Here is a 17,357-nt window from a genome sequence, read left to right on the forward strand (position 1 = left end):
GAGTGGGCGATCTGTATTTGGCAGTAAATCTAAAGGACTTTTATTACATTTATTGTAAAGATTGAATTGTTAATGAAACAGAGTTATGGTGTGCCTGAGACATGGGGCTGCAAGGAAAAAAGAAGTATGATTCTATGAATAAGATAGTTATCTGAAAACAGTGGATTCTGTCCATGCTTTTACTACAGACTTGCTGAACAATTGTCAGATGGGGCTGCTCATTAACAGTCCTTGTTTTTGTGGATGTGCACTTTTGATCCACCTAGGGCAGTGGTCTCCAACCTTTTTATGGTGAACATCACTTTTTATAAGTAAAGGGCACCCCAGGATGTACCACCCCACCTCCTGAACAAGCCGCCCGTGCTCTGACCCACTCACCCAGCTCGGCCTGGGCAGCAGGGGGCGTGGCTCAGCCCAACCATGTGTGTCCTGCCACTCCAGATCGTGGAACTTCTTACAAACTGAGATCGACTGTCAAAGGCTCCATGATAAGCCAGTTGATCGAGATCAACTGGTTGGTGACCACTGACCTAGGGTCTGAGTTTCATAAGGTCCAAGCACTCACGATACCAGCTGAAGTCAATGGGAACTACAGATATTCATCATTTCTGAAAAATTTGGCTCCTTAATGTGTTGTTTTGAGGCACCCAAAATTAATGGCATGTTTGAAGAATATACTTTGACTGTTTAGACACCTGCTAGTCAAGGTGGAGGATTGAACTGAACAATTGCAGATATCCTTTGCCACAAAGACAACATTAATTCCACTGTTTTATTTGTTTACAAGGATGCTGTTTAATATGGGTTTGTCATTTTACCTTAAATAATTTATAGCTAGTGAAATGACTTTAGATAGACCTAGCTTTGTTCTGAAACGGCAAACCAGACATAGCCATAGGCATGCCAGGTCCTGGCAATATTAGAATGTATTGCTCCGAATTTTAGCTCTATCGGCAGAATGTTCTTCCACTGTTACAATTTTTGGAAATATCCACAATATTCAGTTGCAAAATTATGTAAACCTTCATATCTTTGCTAGTAAATCCTGTCAGAGAAGCGTGCCTAATAGGAACTTCTAAGTACACTTTTTGGTAGAAATATTTATGTACTAGACAAGATCCCCTGTGGACTTTTTTTATTTCTATGATCCCCTTTTTCCCCTCTGACTGTTTAATTATTCCCATTAGTAACAATGAGGTGGAGGTATCATGAAACCCAAAGAAAATGTTAATTATTTATTAATACCAAGTAGATTTCATAATTCATAGCTACTAGTTTTGGAAGTTAAAATAGGTTAACCATATATCACGTCAAAGGATAAGAATTGCTTATTTTTTAGTAAGTTTTGTTGTTATGAAAGAGAAAAAATAATGGATAAGAAATTGTGCACTTTTTTGATTGGTATGATAGCTGTTAATTTTTTATGGTGTTTAAGTAAAATAACAGTGAATTATTTTTCTCTGTCTCAGTTCTCTCAGTATGATGGAAGACAGTCTTCAGCCAAATAAAGCAGTGTTGTACACGTGGGCTGAGCCAGTAGGCTCTAGGATATTGAAATGGAAATGTGGAAGGGAGAAAGGAGAAGTATCTCAGAAGGAAGTAAGTGTATTGGCTAATAATAGAATTTTTACTAGTTTTACTTAGTAAACCATGGTTAGGTTGATCTAAATGCCCAACTGCAAGCATTCAGAAGGTTTAAAAATGGTGTGCCCAGTCTAACTTAGTTCACATCAGGATGCGCAATAACTTGGATGAGAGAGAATTAACCTGATCTAGTGAACACCTGCACATGTTTGCAGCACAGCTTCAGTGCTGGCAAAGACCAGCTGCTTGCCCTATACCTGGGGCTGTGGTATTCATGCCTCCTTCTCCCCCCTCCAACCTTGACTGAGCTATTTTTAGTCTCTAAATGCTTCTCCCTCTATGCCCCCAACAGACCCACCAGCCCAAGTTATGTATCTCAGGCTGCCCTTGCTGTTCCCAGCAGTGGCGAAAGGTTGCACACACTCCTGGTTTAGGTTTAGTCTGCTTAAGGTAAACCATCTAAACATAGACTGGGTGTGACAAATGCTTGTTTGCATCCCATGTGAGGCCCATTAATATTGAATAAAAGGACTTATTCACTTCAGTAGACTTAAAATCATGTTCTTTCTGTTGAGCTTTCATGATGCATCTAAACAAGTTGTATGAAAAATTGTGTTACTTAAATATTATTTTATCTTTTTAACTGAAACATTTCTGAGTATGTGATGGAATTAAATATATTTGTGCAATCTTAACTCCTCCTTTTGGTTGCTTCCAATGTACATATGTTCTCCTAACCAGAAGTGTAGCTAGCTATTTCAGCTCCCTGGGCGAAGTGGTGTGGGCATTGTGGAGGGCTGGGAAGGGTTTCATCAACCATAGCTCAGGCTCACCACACTGCAGCTGCCGCTGTGATGCTACAGGCTCAGGCTGCTGCAGGACACGTTCCCTGCACGCTGGCTACAACAGCTTCCACAGCTTGCATTCCTGGGGCCACCATTTTGGCCATCCCTTTGAATTAGTATCTGGGGCTAGTGATCCATTCTCCTACCCCAAATTACACTACTGCTCCTAACATACATGGTATTTCATACAATTTTATTTCTTTATTTTTTAAAGAAATCCTGTAAATGTTCTATTAGATACTACTGGTTTTCTTCAAAATCACTTTTTCATTGAGTGTAGTATATATAATTCTCAATGGCTTTGTCCACCTTGAATTCTGTTGAACTTTTCCAAAGAGTAGATTAGGTAAGAGTTATTGATGACTTATGCATGACTGACTAAGGAAACAAGAGGCAAAGAGACAGCACAAAATAATCAAGTGACAGTATTTTTTGAAAGTATACCATGATGTTGAAGACATAAGAACCAAATAAACTAGTTAATGTCATTGCCCTAATGAATGAGTACTGTGGCAGGTATTCATCCATGTTACCATTTTCCTTTATTCACATGTGTAAATACTGCAAGATTTATGATACTTAGCAATAGCATTAGTAGAAATATTTGCAAATACTATTAGAATTCTCTCTTTAAGAATAGTAAACCTAGTTGTAGAATTACCAATATCAGTTTATTTTGCGTGTAAAGCCTAGTCTTTTGTAGAATTATCCTTTAAACTGCTGGAACTATTGTCTGTTATAGTTTGTTTAATGATCAACGTGTGCACAACATAGTTCCCAAATGAGAATTAATATTAAGCTTTTATATGCACTTGGTATTTCAGTAAGCAGTTCCATTCTGTTTATAAATTCTTGCATGATTTGGATAAAATGAGCTCTGGAAACCAAAATGTTACCCTATTTTGATTTTCAGATCAGATAATAGTTCGCTCATAAAATTATTTTCTTTCCCAACCTTGTAGCTATCATAGCTTTTTTCTTGTCCATACTTTCATAATATTTGTATCTGTTTGTCAAAATTTGTAACTCCTATTTATTCTGCTTTTGTGTGTGTTTTCTTTTCTACCCTGTAGGACAAGATGACACCTTTTATTATGGATGATAAAAGGATAATTTATTTAGTCTCATTTTTTGAAGGCTTACAACGTATTATCCTATTCACTGAAGATGAGAATGTGTTCAGACTAACATATGAAAGTGTAAAAGCAGAACTGGCAGAACAGGAAATTGTTATATCATTGCAAGATGTTGGAATTTCTTTGGTCAATAATTATGCAAAGCAAGAAGTGTCTTACATTGGAATTACAAGGTAAACTAATCTACTCAGTGGAAATTTGTTTTATTTCTAAATTTCAACTAGGTTCGCTTAAAATGCTTGTTGTTGGCTTGTGGTCTAGAGTTCTCAGTACTGAATTGCTGTGTTTCCAGGTTGTAAAGGGAAGTCCATTTCTATTGAGTTTTATGCTTCACTTTTGTATTTGCATAGGTATACATGTGCAGTATATAAAACATGATTTTCTATTGCATATCTTTCATGCTCGTTTCTCACTTATAGGTAAATAGTGGAATTCAGAGGTGGTCCATGGCTAGAGATTAGGGCTATGGACAGAAATTATATTTGTGTATTTGTGCTGAGAGAGATGTCTTTTCATGGGGTTATTCTCTGAAGAAAACTAGCTTGTCCACAGAGAAAGCACTTCCACCTAGAAAGTTTTCTCTCCTAAGAAGTTTTCTAGCTCTAGCTTGAGAAGCTATATACTTCTCTCCAATGTCTAAAGGACCCACAGTATCTTACAGTCCTCTGCTCTCTCTGCCCCCTTCCAGCCTCATTGGTTGGTTCCATTCCCCATGGCTCAGCCCACCATGACCCCAGTCTTTGCTAAGAGCAGGGGTATTTCCCCATAGCTCATTCTATCCCGGGTGTGCCTGGTCTATGCAAGGGGCTAGGGAAAGAAAGGATGAGGGAGAGCAGTTCTCATTTCTTCCACCTCCATAAGGTGAGGACTGTCTTTGGCAGTTGCTGCTTTTCAGCAGCTGCCAGATACTCACTGGCAGCCTGCCATATTTCCTGGCATGGGTGAAAGCAGGCTGTCGATCATTGTGCATCCTAGGGGCAGGGGGACCCAAGGAACAGCTTTTCAGTACCCCTTGGCAGAGAGCTCACCTTTGAAGCACCTGTGTAGCTCTCGAGCCAGGGGTACCCCAACATATTTTTCTAGTGCTAAGAATCTCATGGAAATTAGTGCTGGAACTGAATGCCTTTGTGTAGCCTAAGTCAGTGTCAGCAACCTTTTGCATGCACAGGCCAGAGCTTTTGACTCAATGGGTTGCAAGTCTCAGTCTTTCTCTTTTACCACTGAGCAGCCAGCTGCCAGATGCTCAAGATTTCTTTTCCCCTGGAAGGAACAAGTTGCAGTCCTGAACATGTCATTTAATAACTTAAAGTTTTATCCTTACCTACTTTTTTAATCTATTGCTGTGGAGTAGCAACTTCGCTTTAGTTTCTAGTTCCTCTCATTCCCTGAGGTGAAAGGTTTATTGAGCAATGACATTCTTATCCTTTGGATCCTCCTGTATGGCATCTTCATCATTGTCCCTCAGCTTCTCAATGCAGCAACAGGGAAGTTCCACAGCCTTGAAACAAGTCTGTGATGCTATATTTACGGGCCACCTTTTGAAAATCCTCCAAGGTCAAACCATGCCTTGCTGCTACAATCCACTGACTCCTGCTCAATCAGAGATCAAGTTTCAGATTGTGAACTAAGTGTTTTTGTGTTTTTCTATTTGCTCAACCATTTGCAGTTAGGCTGATAGTTTTTGCAGTCTTGTTCAGGTTGCAAGTTATTGAGCTGTACTCATTTACAGACAAAATCCCAACCTGAGTCTTGTCCAGCAAAACAGGTCTACTTATAAACTGAGAAGTAGTGGGAAATGGTTTGTGTTCTTTGTTTTATTTAAAATTACAAAATGTTTGAGTCCAGTCACTGCTTACCAGAGGTCAAAATAAGTGTGGTTCAGGGTCACACTATGTGCTGTAGCTGTACCATTTTTCAAAATCTCAGAGTACAAAACCTTTTAGTTCACATGGACACATTTATCAGGTGTGTCTAAATGAAAAGAATGGAAATGGATCAGACTAGTGTTCTGCTGAGTTTCATATCCTGCCTCTAGTAATGGCCAGTGCTGACTACTTCAGGAAAGGCAGAGGAAGGAAAAAAAAACCTGTAGTGGGAATTTGTAGAATAGCTTGTTAAAAGAGAAAATTTATTTTTATTTTTTGTTAGTGTCCAGCTTGTACTGATAAATTATAAATATTTATATCACTTCCACAGTCAGGGAGTAAGCAGGCATCCAAGCTAATCTTAGCTGAACCTAATGCCCCAAGCAGAGAAGAAATCAGTTTCTTTTCAAGTTAGTGTTCATGAATAGTGTGTGTATGTGTGCTTGTGGAGGAGGGGGGGGATATATTTAAAAAAAAAATGAACTGATCTTCTGCTGACGTGTTTTCATCCTGATAAGAATCTTCCAAGGAACCTTTATTCTACCTGCAAAAGAGGCTAGGTTTTTGGGGTGAAACCATAAGAACCCAAAAGTTTTGCTGGTTTTCATCTACACCAAAATCTTTCCATGATGTACCATATTCTCTCACATACTGTCTCCTGGAATATTAATATACACCTTATTTTTGAAGTCAGAATGAAGGAAAAACAATTTATTGAGAGTTATGGCCCTGATGGAACAGGGACAGAGCCTAATCTTCAGCTGATTCACCCAAGTGTTCCTGCTTAACTAAAACTGAAATTCTAGCTGCTCCTGAAAACTGGTCTCCATGGATGGATCTATGACTGAAAAGGTCCAAAGAGTCTCCAGGATTGTGAAACAGGAGAGAGACCAGTAGTAAACAACATAATTGCCATATGAAAAGTTAGCTTTATGAGTGGAACGTCAAGAATATTAAAAAGGAGGGATAATAGTTAACATCTGTGGAATGAAGAACAATAAGCCATTAAGTCAAGTGACTTCCTTCAATTGCCTTGATAGTAATGATAGACTTGCTAAATTATGGGCTAGTAATCAAAGCAGGATGCTTCTATCCTAGGCAAAAAAATCTGCTTCCCTACTTAATATAAGTACCCCAGTTTTGGGGGACTGATTTTTGAGGGAAAGGTGTATGTTGGGTGAGAAAATTGAGTAATTTGAGATCTTGAAAATGGCATAGCAGAACAATGGATACCAGTCCTAGTTATATAAAACTATTACTGAGTATCCTTGGTTATCAAGATTCAGAGTCAAATTTGCCGGAGTAGACCAGTCTTCAACTGGCTTTTCTTTTTGCCCTTATTTCAGAAAGATGGGGTTTGGAATTTGTTCCACCCCCTTATTAGGAGGGAAAAGGTACCAGAAATCTGTTTGGTGAGTTGTTCTTTCCATGCCTTAAAAATGGTAGCAAATTATTTTTAGGTAAGTAAAATTGGCAAAATGAATTGGAAATTGCCAATTCTTTTCGGTTAACTCTTGGTTTTGTTTTTCACTTACAAGTTCTGATATAGTTTGGGAGACAAAACCTAAGAAGAAATCTAGGTGGAAACCAATGAGCATCAAGCAAACAGAGAAGTTAGAGCAAGAATTTAAAGAATACTCTGAGCAATCCCCTTCAGAAAATAAGATTGTTGAACTGGAATCAAATGTTTCGGTAACATTGTTCATCTTTATTTATTTTTGTTATTATGCAAATACACACAATTGCTATATGCGGTATCAGACTGTAAGGGAAATACTAATGAAATATTGAGGTTATAAATTCACCCAGAATGTGAACATTTGAAAACTGTTCTTTATAACTCTCCAGAAGGTAAGCATAATGGGTGCCTATACATGAGCACGGAGGATGCTCTGACATGCTGGAATTCCAGTGCATCGGAGAAGACTCAATTAATTGATTAATCGAGTGTGTTGGAGTGTGGCAATTGCTGTGCTCCAGCAGCCTCCTGTGTCTTGTGTATCAGTGCCCCCACGTTTAAAAATGGCAGAAGGGGCACTTTAACTAAAGCTTGTCAAATGAGCTCCAGTTCAAGTACCCCCACTACCATTTTTAAGTGTGGGGACTCTCATACAGGAGCTGCAGCGGTTCTTTAATTAGAGCAGCTTTCAGAGCCACTCACATTAAAGCGCTGCCACTCCTGCTCCTGGAGCACATGTAAAAGTGCCCTAAAATGTGAGGATTATTCTTATATTTTATATGAAGTTCAATAAGGATAAGTGCATTGCCTGCACTTAGGACAGAACAATCCCACGCCTGTTGCAACTCTGCAGAAAAGGACCTGGGGGTTACAGTGGACAAGAAGCTGAATATAAGCCAACAGTGTACTCTTGCTGTGGAGAGTGCTAATGGCATACGGGGCTACATTAGTAGGAGCACTACCAGCAGATCGAGGAAAGTACTTATTTCCCTCTATTCAGCACAGGTCAAGCCACATCTGGAGTACTGTGTCCAGTTCTGTGCCCCCTACTACAGAAAGAATGTAGTCAAATTGGAAAGAGTCCAGCAGAGGGCAACAAAAATGGATAGAGGGCTGGGACATGTGACCTTTGAGGAGAAGCTGAGGGAAGTGGACTTTAGTCTACAGAACAGAGGATTGGGGAGGAATTTAATAACAGCCTTCTACAACCTGATGAGTGGTTCCAAAGAGGATAGAGCTAGACTGTTCTAAGTGGTTGCAGATGACAGAATAAGGAGCAATGGTCTCAAGTTGCATCAAGGGAAGTTTAAATTAGATATTAAAAAGAACTTTCTCACTAGGAGGGTAATAAAGCACAGGGACAGATTACCCAGAGAGGTTGTTGAGTTTTCATCCTTGGAGGTTTTTAAGACGTAGTAAAACAAAGCATTGGCTGGGATGATCTAGTTGGGGATAGTCCTACTTTGAGCAGGGGGTTGGACTAGATGACCTTCTGAGTGTCTCTTCCAACCCTAATTTTATGTGATTCTAAGTATAAGATACTGCAGCATCTGCAGGTATTTGGTTAAGGAATGATGCATTTTTCCCACCTGATATAAAAAGCAACAAAAAACAAAAATTTCTCCAAACTTGTTACTCTTACTTTTTGTGGAATATTTTACACTATTATAAAAACATCAGTTCATAAGAAGAAATTGAAAATGTGTCACTTAATTGCGATAATGGACAACAATGATAACTAACTATATAATTAGTAACACGATTAGTGAAGTGTTGAGGTGGCCTTACAAATAATTTTATACAATGAAAATTCATGGCAACAATTACATGTTTCATATTATCATAATTTTAATATCAAGAACAACATTTCAGACATTTTTAAAATTAAAATACTGTTCTTCCACTCATGTATGTACTAGCCAGTTGTCCGTCAGGAGTGATGGGGGGTGGGGGTGGGAACAGAGCACTGCTACCCACCACCCTGCACTGTCACAGTCTCCCAGGATTTGGGGAGGGGGACCTTGCCCTACTGTCCCCTCTGTCCCCCTCGGCCAGCACCCCATGCTGCCACCTGCAGGGAGCAGGGCCGGGAGGAGGGGGTAGGCAAGGCCAGTGCCACCGGCCTCGCCCCCCCACTCTGGCCCCGCAGCCATGGCAGTGCACCGCTGACACCACCTCCTGTCCCAAACACTCTTGAAGCACTCTGATTGGGTGTTTCAGACAACCAAACAGAGTGCAAATAAAGCATTACAGACAGACAGACACACAGACAGACTAAGGCTTTTATAATATTAGAATGTTATCAAGTCTGCTTACGGTAAATCATTTGTGTAGGCAGCTGAGACTAAGTTCCTTATGCTTACAAGTTTATATCTTAATGATATATTGTACATGATACTTTTGTACTTCTTTAGAAAGTTGTATGTAAAAAGGGTAGACCTTCAGTGTTTGTATGGTGCAAAGATGTATCCAGTTTTGCTTTTACTGAAGTTAATGTCAGTATCAAAATTGCCATTGATTTGAATAAAATGTTTTTCTATTCAAAGGTCAGATCTTCTTAAAAATAGTTTTAAAATTTGCCTTTCAATATAATAAGAATAAAAACACATTTATAATAAAATTAAATATATTATATTTTGAAGCATATACACAATATGCATTTTTTATTAATATGGCAGGTCTGTTTAACACCTAATGGCAGTAACATGAAAATCCAACAGCCAAATGAAATTCCCATAAGAAGAAATTATCTCCCTGCTTTAAAGGTAGAATATAGTACATCTGCACATCAGAAGTCCTTCAGAATCCAGGTTTACAGAATACAGGTGAGTCTTGTCAAATATAAGACAGAAGACCTAATAATCACTTAACAAAATTAGTCTTTGGGGTGGTGGTGGTGGTTGTTTTTGACCACACAAGTTATTTTTTTCTAGCTTATATACATCCAATTCACATTCAAAAAATAAAAATATAAATAACTGATTTCAGCTTGGTACCTTTTTATAATTGGTGTATATAACAAGGTAAGTAGTATTTTAATATTTTTTATTTTGTATGTTTGTTTCCTAAAATGTTGGGGTGTTTTAGTTTTTAATGAACCTTTTGTGTGAAGAGCTAACATACACCATCTTGTCCTGTCCTTACCCTATCAGATACAAAACCAGATTCCTGGAGCCATATTTCCCTTTGTGTTTTATCCTATTAAACCTCCAAAGTCCGTCACTCTGGATTCAGGTTTGTTGATACAATTTAGTTTACTTCCCAGTTTAAGATGTATATATTTATGTACATTTGTAAATGTTTCCGGTTGTGACTATTATCTCACTTTATCTAGCAAGATTAAAACGTGGTTAAATTTGATTAAAACTTGCATGCTTTAAAATCGAAACATTTACATGGAAGAGACGAGACATTTCTAGGCCATTAACAGTTGAAATGAACCAAACAGAGTATAGAGAAAAGCATATTAATATTAAAAGAGAAATTATCCACCCCATCCAGCACAAAATAAATGTAGGAAATGCTTGTTTAATTCTCCCCCTTCCCTCTGCAAAGAAGAATTGGTTTCAGTTATCAGTGTTAGATGAACATTGACTCTGCACGTCTTTCTGACATATTTGTAGTCAAAGCCATTACAACAACTGTGCCAAGTGTAGGTTTAGTATAAACTTACATCACTTTTTAATTTAAGTTGCACCTGTGTGCACCAGATGCAAGTTCAGCCTTGACACACTGTTCTCTTGGTAGAAAAGGAGGAGCCATTTTATAAAGGAGGAGGCATTTTATTTAAATGAACATTATTCATTTGGGGCCTGGTGGTAGTATTTCCGTTGCAAAGCTTCTCTTCGTTTATCTTTAATGGGTTAATGCCCCCACCCATGGAATTCATAGGTAGTCTGATTGGACATAGGGGTTCCAGGACTAAGCCCCATTCCTTTACCTTGGGCCACCAGACTCTCAGCTACTTTGGTTGAATAAATTGCCTATTTTTTTCATGCCATTTCATATTACAATTTTATACTTGATTCATTTTGGTGAGGTAGTGACTTGTCTAACTTCTTCCTTTTCTGGGCATTTGGTCTGATGGTTTTAACAACAGGATCTGGCAGAGTAGTCTTGGCTCAGACCTTACCTATCCTACCAAAGCAGTTAGGTTTAAATGGTGGTCTCCGTTTGAGGTAGCATTTACAGCTCCACAGTGTGACTTTTGCTTTGTTTACACTGCCTAATCGTAAGGTTTAGTCAGACAAGACTATAAAATAACAAACCTCCCCCAAGGGGCCAGCAAAGAAAATCCTGATGAATTATTCCTGAGCATTTTTGGGAAAACAACTAATGGTGAGAAGGGGATTATTCTAGGGTTAAGACCCACAACGGGACCCCAGCGGAAGTATAAACAGAGCTGAGACTCTAGGTCAGGATGATAGTCATCTTGCCCCATGAAGAGCAAGTAGAAGTTTCCAAATACACCCCCAAAACAGGGAAAAGGAGGAAGGTAACAAATTGCAGGACTTCTCCAGGAGAGGATGCCAGTAGCTGGCAAAGAAAGTATTAATTTTAATTAATGTCTTCCCTATCAAGCATATTGGGTACATAGTTTTCATAGAGCCCTCCTTTGAAGGTGTCAGAAGATCTAAATATTACGTTCAAATGTTATATAACAGCAGAGTAAGCCTGATAGGGAGCTTCAGTAGAGACAGATTTCCAAGCTGTCATTTTGTGTGTGTGTGTGTGTGTGTGTGTGTGTGTGTGTGTGTGTCCTTTTAGTTCACCTTTTACAGCTCTGTCAATGGAGTGTCTAAATAAACAAAAGGATGTAATGAGCACGGTTGTAAGGAATTGGAGAAGTGGTCCATCGAGTCCAGTAGAGATATACAGTGGCCAGCGCCAACTGCTTCAGAGATGGTCCAAGTAACCATAATGGGCTTCTATAGTGCTCACAAGGAAAGTTTTCTCCTTCTTGCTACCTCGTAGAGTGAGGAATGTAACAAATATTAAATTTATACAAATGCTATATTTGTACCAATACACAATGTGAGTTACAAGGTGTGTAAGTGATCTGTAATGCTGAAAGTATAGCCTAAACACTACAAAAAAAGTACCAGTTTGAAATGGTAATGCCAGGTTTCATAGTGGCACATGTACTGGCTGTTTAGTTATGAGCAGACCTACAGAAATTACCATGAAGTCAAACTGTTATCTACTGCTGGTAGTATCAAACTTCAGGATAAACCTAAGAGTTGTACATTGGTTATTTATAGAACGTGTAGCTTTCATGTTTATTTTTAATGGAACTTTAAAGTGAAATGCCAGATTAATATTTTTGCTCCTAATGCTGATCATAGCTAAAGTAAGACAATATACAGGCAACCCCCACTTAGTGCTATTTCACAATAGTGCTCGTTTCACTTTGATACTCAGTTTCACTTAGCGCTCATGGGTTTTACTATATCGCTCACGAGTATTGGGCAGGGAGCATCGGCATCGCACAGCCTCATCGCTATCTTGCTTCATCAAAAACTTTCGTGCTCTGTGCTGTTTCATGATCTTTGTGAGTGTCACAAAATCATGTGCTTCGTTTTTTGAGTTGCACCATGAGTCAGAAATGTGCAGCTGACTCCGAGAGTGAAAGTGCTGAGAAAAAGCAGCACAAAAGTGTAATGTTGGAGCTTAAATTGGATGTCCTGAAGTGAAATGAAGGAGGGGAATGCCAGAATGAAGTCTGTAGAGTGTTGAATTTGGCTGGGTCAACTGTTAGGACCATACTGAAAAATAAAGACAAAATAAAAGAATGTGGTAGAAGTGTAACTCCTTTGAATGCTTTGAAACTCGGTAGAAGTAGGGCTCCAATTATGTTAGAAGTGGAAAGGCTGTTAAGTGTGTGGATTGAGGATACAACTCTATGCTGTATGCCTTTGAGTGTGCTGCTATTCAGAAGAAGGCTAAGAGTCTGTAGGATGATTTACAGAAAAATTTGCCTGAGTGATCTGCTTCTGAGCCTTTTTTTGCAAGTTAAGGGGTGGTTCAAAAGATTTAAGAGGCGCAGCAACTTGCATAATGTTTCTAGTCAGGGGGAAGCTGCTAGTGCTGACACCCAAGCAGCTTCTACTTATAGAAATGAGCTTGTGGAAATTATTGAGGAGGGGGTTATACACCTCAACAAGTCTTCCACGCTGATGAGACAGGCCTCTTCTGGAAGAAGATGCCTTCTAGGACCTACATTTCCAGGGAGGAGAATAAATTCCCCCAGGTTTCAAGGTGTCCAAGGATATTCCTCAAACTCTTGGGAATCCTGGACAGTCTGCCCAAAGCTTCGCCAGACACCATTCATTGTTTTGGAGGCAACTTCATCCTGGGCAGGAGTTGGTCGATTCCAATAGGGAGGAATTGAGCAATGAGGACCTCATTCAAATAGAGCAGCAGAGAAGCCATGAAGAGGAGGAAAATGTTCACCCACCAAGGGCTTTAACCAGCAAAAGCACGGCTGAAGCTTTTCAACATGTTGAAGCTTTTCTTTCCTACTTTGATGAGAATGACCCTGACATGCAGCGCAGTTCTGCAGTTGCAGGAGGAGTTAACAGTCAAGGCAATGCTTGCAGGCTGTTTTACAATGAAAAGAAGAAGCCTGAAGTGCAGCTATCAATGGATTCTTTCTTCAGAAAGTGCACAACTCCTGTTTCAACCTCTGCAGCCACCCCTCAAAAAAAAAAAAAAAAAAAAAAACCCTCTGTCAAGCACTTCAAAATCCCCTGAAACTGACTCTGACAGCTCTGATTCTGAGTGCTAAAGGAAGCGAAAAGAGCAAAAAGTGAAAGTGCATCTGTGCATACAGTTCAGTACTTTATTTTCTAATTTTATACATTATTTCAAAGTTCAAAGTGTTAAAGTTTTACATGCATTTATATGTCTGAATTCATTGATTTTTATAGTACTGTTTGGGATTTCAGTGATTTTATAGCATGAGTGGGGAGCTTTGGGAATGAATTATTTATTTACACTCATTCCTATGGGAAAATTGGTTTCACTTAACGCTGTTTCGCTTAGCGCTTGGTTTTCCCAGAACCTATTAAGAGCACTAAGTGGGGGTTGCCTATATTAAGATAGATATGTCTAGTTAGTTACATTTTTATGGGTGAATGAGCTAGAGTTCCATTTGCTGCTCTTTCTCTTCCTGTCCATCCCTCTCTCCTTTTCTGAGACCATCTGTTTGCCCAGTCCTTCCATTATAGAATCCTATATGTCTAGGATTCAAATCCTGCAAATAATCACAAGCATCTATAGCACTTCTAAATGTAGACAGATTTAGAAATGTATTTCACATAAAGCCTATACTGACTTCTTTTTGTACATCTTCATAGCACCAAAGCCATTTACTGATATCAGTATTGTCATGAGGACTGCAGGCCATTCTCAGATATCACATATTAAGTAAGTATATTACACATTTCATCTTTTCCTTGCTCAGTTGAGGTAGATAATCTCAGAGTGGTATACCTTATTTTCTCACATACATGTCCCCAAGTAACACGCATGCCTTGTTTTTTGGAAGGCAGAATGTAGAAGAAAAGATTTTTCCAGTCATGACTGCAAGTCTTCCTGGAAATGTGGCATCCTAGGAGATAATTTGAGTGAGGCAGCAGGCAGAAGGAACTTCCTGGTGTCACCTCAGATGCCACATTTCCAAGACACACTCTGTGTTCCCAAGAAGGCTTGCTCTGTTATGCAAAGTTAGATCCCCAGATTCTTGCAAGGGCAGTAGCAAGACTTAGTTCTAGGCTATAAGTAGTTCTATATATAAGTTCTTGTAAATAAGGTGTGATTTCCACCTTACTGGCCTCATCAGGATACCATATTTTCTCACATATTCTCACATCTTTTTTCCCCAAAACCAACTGAGGAAAATTAGAGTGTGTATTGTATGTGAGCAAAAGGGATCCCCACAGGTCCAGAAATTTGACTGGTGAGGTGCAGTGGCAGCATTAATTGCTGCTCTGGGAACCATAGCAATTGATACTACCACTTCCCCCTCCTCCTGTTCCCTTCCACTTCATTTTTGGGCCCATGCGAGCTCTTCTCTCCAACTGCATGCTGGATCAGGCTGGCACATAAGATTGGTATGTAGCCAGACTTGGTCCACCAGGTCCAACCTGGAACATGGCCTAAGGTTCTGCATGCCATGTCTGACGACCACATGCTAACTCCAGAGCCATGTGCCAAATCATAGAATCATAGAAAATGAGTGTTGGAAGGGACCTCAGGAGGCTATCTAGTCCAAACCCTCGCTCAAAGGAGAACCATCCGCAACTATATCATCCCATCCAAAGCTTTGCCTAGCTGGGTTTTTAAAACCCTTTAAGTATGGAGACTCCACAAGCTCTCTGGGTAGCCTGTTCCAGTGCTTCACTACCTTCCTCATGAAAGTTTTTCCTAATATCTAACCTAAACGTCCTCTTTTGCAACTTGAAACCATTTCTCCTCATTCTGTCATCTTCCACCACTGAGAACAAGATAGCTCTGTCCTCTTTGGAACTGCCCATCAGGTAGTTGAAGGCTGTTATTAAATTCCCCCTCAGTCTTCTCTGAATAGAGGGGAATAAGCACTTTCTTTGATCTGCTGGCAATGCTCCTACTAATGCAGCCCAGTATGCCATTATCCTTCTTCACAACAAGAACATGCTGGTGGCTCATATTCAGCTTCTTGTCCACTGTAAGCCCCAGGTCCTTTTCTGCAGAGATGCTGCTTATCCAGTCAGCTCCCTGTCTGTACCAGTGAGTGGGATGGCTCCATCCTAAGTGCAGGGCTTTGCACTTGTCCTTGTTAAACTTCATGAGATTTCTTTTGGTCTGATCCTCCAATTAGTCTAGGTCTCTGAATCCTAGCCCTACCCTCCAGTGCATCTACTACTCCCCCAGCTTGGTGTTATCCACTGACTTGCTGAGGGTGTACTTCATCCCATCTTCCAGACCATTGATGAAGATATTGAACAAAACTGGCCCCAGGACTGAGCCATGGGGCTCTCCACTTGATACTGGCTGCCAACTAGACAGCGACCCATTGATTACTACCCCTTGAGCCTGATGATCCATCCAGTTTTCATCCACCTTACAGTCTTTTCATCGAACCCATACTTCCTTAGCTTACTTGCAAGAATATTGTGGGAGACCATATCAAAAGCCTTGCTAAAATCAAGGTGAATCATATCCGCTGCTCCCTACATCCATATAGCCAGTCATCTCATCATAGAAGGCAATCAGGTTGGTCAGGCATGACTTGCCTTTGGTGAGTCTGTGCTAACTGTTCCAAATCACCACCTTCTCCAAGTGCTTTGAAATGGATTCCTTGAGGATATGCTTCATGATTTTTTCCAGGGACTGAGGTGAGGTTGACCAGTCCCTGGATCCACCTTCTTCCCTTTCTTTAAGATGGACCCAATATTTGCTCTTTTCTAGTCACCCAGGACCTCTTCTGACCACCACAAGTTTTCAAAAATAATGGCCAGTGGCTCTGCAGTCATGTCATCCAACTCCCTCAGCACCCTTGGGTGCATTGCTTCTGGCCCCATGGACTTGTACATGACAAGCTTTTCTAAATAGTCCCTAGCCTATTTATCTCTGTTGCCTGCTCACCTTCTCTCCAATCTGTGCTGCCAGGTACAGTAATCTGGTGGCTGACCTTGCCTGTGAAGACTAGGGTAAAAAAGGTATTGAGTACTTCAGCCTTTTCTGCCTCATCTGTCACTAAGTTGCCTCCCCCATTCAGCAAGGGACCCATATGTTCCTTGACCTTCCTGTTGTTACTGGCATACTTGTAGAAAACTTTCTTATTAACCTTTATGTCCCTTACTAGCTACAACTCCAATGTGCTTTGGCCTTCCTGATTTCATTCCTGCATGCCTGATCACTACACTTATTATATTCCTCCCTAGTCAGTTGTCCAAATTTCTACTCCTTGTAAGCTTTCTTTTTGTATTGAAGAGTTCATTGAAGAGTTTCCTGCTAAGTTAAGTTGGTCTTCTGCTGTACTTGCTAGTCTTCCTGCACATCAGGTGGTTCTTCCTTGCACCCTCAGTAAAGTTTCTTTAAAGTACAGCCAGCTCTCCTGGATTCTTTTCGTCTTCAGACTGACCTCCCAAGGGATCCTGCCCATGAGCTCTATGAGTGAATAGAAGTCTGCTTTTCTTAAGTCCAGGGTCCTTATTTGGCTGCTCTCCATCATTCCTTTCCTTAGAATCCTGAACTTGGTTATCTTGTGATCACTGCTATCCAAGTTACTATTCACTTCTATGTTCCCCACCAAGTCTTCCCTGTTTGTGAGCAGCAGATCAAGAAGTGCACAGCACTTAGTTGGCTTCTTCACTTACACCAGGACGTTGTCCCCAACACTCTCCAAGAACTTCATAGATTGTGTGTATTGCCCTCCCAACAGATGTCTGGGTGACTTCAAGTCTCCCATGAAAACAAGGGCCTG

General features: G+C 40.1%; 1 protein-coding gene across 2 annotated transcripts in view; it reads left to right on the forward strand.

The window, feature by feature from the left end:
• The window catches only part of VPS13A (vacuolar protein sorting 13 homolog A), a 177,331-nt gene that overhangs the window by 118,914 nt on the left and 41,060 nt on the right, over nt 1-17,357 (forward strand). For both annotated transcript variants that reach the window (XM_059724804.1, XM_059724803.1), the window contains exons 53-58: nt 1,470-1,599; nt 3,503-3,738; nt 6,969-7,122; nt 9,568-9,714; nt 10,042-10,123; nt 14,248-14,317. In XM_059724804.1, the coding sequence (XP_059580787.1) occupies nt 1,470-1,599; nt 3,503-3,738; nt 6,969-7,122; nt 9,568-9,714; nt 10,042-10,123; nt 14,248-14,317 (819 nt within the window). The remainder of the gene's footprint in view (nt 1-1,469; nt 1,600-3,502; nt 3,739-6,968; nt 7,123-9,567; nt 9,715-10,041; nt 10,124-14,247; nt 14,318-17,357) is intronic.

The sequence above is a fragment of the Alligator mississippiensis genome, chromosome 3, assembly GCF_030867095.1.
Source record: "Alligator mississippiensis isolate rAllMis1 chromosome 3, rAllMis1, whole genome shotgun sequence".
Classification (NCBI taxonomy): Eukaryota; Metazoa; Chordata; order Crocodylia; family Alligatoridae; genus Alligator; species Alligator mississippiensis.